The sequence below is a fragment of the Magnolia sinica genome, chromosome 19 (genome assembly GCF_029962835.1).
Source record: "Magnolia sinica isolate HGM2019 chromosome 19, MsV1, whole genome shotgun sequence".
Taxonomy (NCBI): domain Eukaryota; kingdom Viridiplantae; phylum Streptophyta; class Magnoliopsida; order Magnoliales; family Magnoliaceae; genus Magnolia; species Magnolia sinica.
The window spans coordinates 6431916-6435485 of record NC_080591.1 but is presented as its reverse complement, the minus strand read 5'-3'; the positions used below and the strand labels follow the sequence as shown (position 1 = coordinate 6435485).

Genomic DNA, 3570 nt, shown 5'->3' with positions numbered 1-3570 from the left:
ATCTAGGTAGTGATAGATCTGATTTTCACGCTGACCTCGTTGGGACACTATTTGAACGGTCTGGATCACCTACATGAGTTCACCTATCCAATAAACGGTAACAAAAGCACACGCTAAACAGCTATTCAGTAATAACCGATGATATGTATTATCGCCATGCCGCCGTGCCGCCCTGCTACTGGCCATTAAATAAAGATGAATTACAGACTCCTCCATCGAGGCATTGAAAAATATATTCGACTTCACAATTCAGACAAGTGGGGTCCACTGTCAGTGATCTCGACTAAGGACCACCGGTTTCGAATCATTCTCAGAAGATCGCCTGGATGGAAGAATCTCAACCTTCCGATTTTTGTCCTAAACAAGGTGGAAAGAGAAATTCAGCAACAGTTCTCATTCCACTGAAAAGTGTGAGTATTTTTATTAGATATGATCATAAATTCCAGGAAAAATTATTCGTGGACCATCCATGATGGACCACGTACAGTCAATGGTTTGGATTACTGAAATTTGGACCCTACTTTCTAGAAACCAGAACCCGAGTATGTTTTCATGTCATTTATAGGTTTACTTAAATTAGCGTCCGTGCCCAAATGAGATTCGCGCGAGGAAGATTGAAGTACTTAATCTCTATATACGTGACAACTTGGCAAACGGATGAGAGATCTGACCCATATAATAGTTGGAAATCTATGTTAGCATGACGTATACAAAATATAGGATAATCCAATCATCGGATAATCCATAATTGTAAGTTGAATATAGGCCATTGATGATGCTTCGTGTCACCCATTTAATGATTAGATGGAAATTTCATAGTATGATCAACCGAATGATCGGAAGGGATACCTTACACGTTTTTTCTTTGGCCTACGTGCTGGTTGATTTCTTTAATATTGCCTCGTGTGAGTTGCATAGCAATTACAGAAAAAGAAGAAGAAAATACTTCGATACTCCGCCAGAGTGTGACAGATAATACGCAGCAAGCTATTACGTGGCAAACGGATAATTCAAACTAAACCAGCAATCATAAACTAAAAATTAGTCTTATTTGATTACCTAAATAACAGATTGTTGGATATTTATTAGACGGTTAAATTGAAATATATCCAACAGTCTTATTTCAAAAGACAAGTGTCCACTAATCAAAGGTGAGGATTGTTCAGACAACTTACTTTTTATAATTCATATTAAAAACAGTGGTTTCTACACTTTAGAACGTTTAATTTTGGTTATTATAAACCACTTGCAATTTTTTCTTAGTGCCTGCTTATCAAGCATCATACGCTACCGGAGTATCAAATAACTCGCCAACCAAAGAAAACCATGGAAAGGCCTATAAAACCCCTACTACTAAATACAATCCTTTTTCCCAAGTAACCCCCAAAACCCTACTGTCTCTCTCTCTCTCTTTTTGCATTCAAAACTCTCCATCAAGGAATCATGCTTTCTGCAGCAGAAAACATCTCGCCGGACTGGGATTCCGCTCATCATCTCCACCATCATTACTACCACCATCATCATGGCCACAATCATCATCACATCCATGACCGTGATCACCACCCCATCCAGGACAATCCTCACCTGACTCTAGGCCTAGATGGACAGAATTCCAGAAATGTTCATGCCAAGACACATGATCAAGTGGCCATGACAAGGAAGAAGAGGCCCACCACAGGAAAATCTGATGTGGGGTTCTCTGATGAAAATCAAATCATCTCAAAGGTCTGTGCAGATTGCAGAACATCCAAGACCCCCTTATGGAGAAGTGGCCCAGCTGGCCCAAAGGTACATGGATGCATGTTCTTGTGTTCTTGTTTCATTCTAATGTTTTTGGGTTTTTTGTTCTTGTTATAAATTGTAGTTTTGATGATTTCAGTGACCCATATCAGCCTTTTGTTTCTGGAAATTTTGACATTTAAGTATTTTTAGATTTATATTTTCTGAGGTTGTGATCAAGGGTTAGAATTAGATTCTTGGGTTTTGATTTTTTTTATTATTATTTTTTTAAATTAAAAAAATGGGATGTGGTTATTGTTTCCCAATCTGGCTATGTATATATGTAGATGTGGACACACACACACAGACATATATTGATATAGATTTATTTTTTATTTAATATGATATTTTGATGATGGTTTGGATTTATATTTTCTTCTTGCCTTGTTTTATAAATTTTTTTTCTTTTTTAATTAAATTTCTTTGATTTTATTTAATTTCTTTTATAAATGATCTTGCTGACACATGACCAACATTCCCAATGTTACTGACTTTTTGTATCATTTTCTATATAAACTGGAATCTGATATTTAGTTGCATTTTTATTCTCATTTGCTTGATTCTAGCATTTATTTCTGTTCAGTGCTTTTAATTTATTCTCAGTGTTTTATAATTCTGAAATGATATGTACACCCTATATATATATATATATATATATATATATAATCCAACCCACCAACTGATTCCATCCATAAAATGCTAACATGGGTCAGTGATATCTCACTTACAAGATTTGTATTCACGTATAAAAAAAAAGGGGAGTACATGTCATCATACATCATATATAGATGATATATGTTATGTATTTTAATTTTCTTTAATTTTATTGTATTTGATTTTTGCAGTCTCTGTGCAATGCATGTGGGATTAGGTATAGGAAGAGAAGGAGAAGAGCATTGGATTTTCTTGGGGAAGGAGGGAATATGGGAATGAAAGAAAAGCAAAGGAAGGAGAAGGTTTTATTCCTTTTACAAAGGAAATTTGCAGGGGAAGAAGAAGCAGAAGCTGCTGTTCTTTTGATGGCCTTGTCGTGTGGTCTTTTTCTCCATACATGAATCTACCTTTCCTGCTTTTGTCTTATATCAGCCCATGAAAGAGAACAGAGGAACTCTATGGTCCTCCCTCCACCCGAGGATATGCACTCCATACTCGGGATTTCAGTTCATGGCCTTATTTAAGTGGGCCACATGGTCATGATCATCTAACAATCTTAACCTTTCAAGTTGGTAAGTTATCCTGTCCATTTATAAGGTCATCCTTACCGTAGTCCATCCAACGTGGGTGGTATCTGATCAACGGTCTGGATTACTGAACTGTGGACCCCAGTAGGCTAAACTGAGATCCTGAGTACACCGTGCAGGTCCTCGGGTCCGGGATTATATGATTCCTCTGAGCAATAAGGCACTGACTTTTCTTTTCTTCTTCTTCTTTTTTTTTTTTTTTTTCGGTTACCAGAAAATGTAAATCTGAAAGAGGGCCTCTTCAGCCGCTTTATTACATATGAAATTTGGATTTTGCATCTCTCTTTTAGGGGTATTTAGGTCATTTTGGATTAGGGTTGCTGGGCGCGACTTCAAGAAGGGTGGATCTTGACTGTGGGGTCCACCTTGATGTATGTGTCTTACATCCACGCCGCCTATCGTTTTGAAAACTCATTTTAGGGTATGATCATGGAAATGAAGCAGATCCAAATCTCAGGTGGACGATAGTACAGGAAACAGTCGTGATTGAATCCCCACCATTAAAAACTTCATGGTTGCCTCCGGAATGTTTTCTGGCCATCCAACCTGT

The 3570-nt window shown here is 37.4% G+C and overlaps 1 protein-coding gene across 2 annotated transcripts; it reads left to right on the top strand.

Moving 5' to 3' along the window:
- Positions 1–1386: 1386 nt before the first annotated feature.
- On the top strand, positions 1387–3302 carry LOC131235379 (GATA transcription factor 15-like). 2 transcript variants are annotated; one of them, XM_058232543.1, is made up of 2 exons: positions 1387–1788; positions 2625–3302. In XM_058232543.1, exons 1-2 carry the CDS (start codon positions 1444–1446, stop codon positions 2832–2834), a joined length of 555 nt encoding a protein of 184 aa, XP_058088526.1. In that variant the 5' UTR covers positions 1387–1443; the 3' UTR covers positions 2835–3302. The 2 variants fall into 2 exon arrangements, with proteins under 2 accessions (XP_058088526.1, XP_058088527.1); XM_058232544.1 differs by having other exon boundaries at positions 1659–1788; positions 2651–3302.
- Positions 3303–3570: the final 268 nt, after the last annotated feature.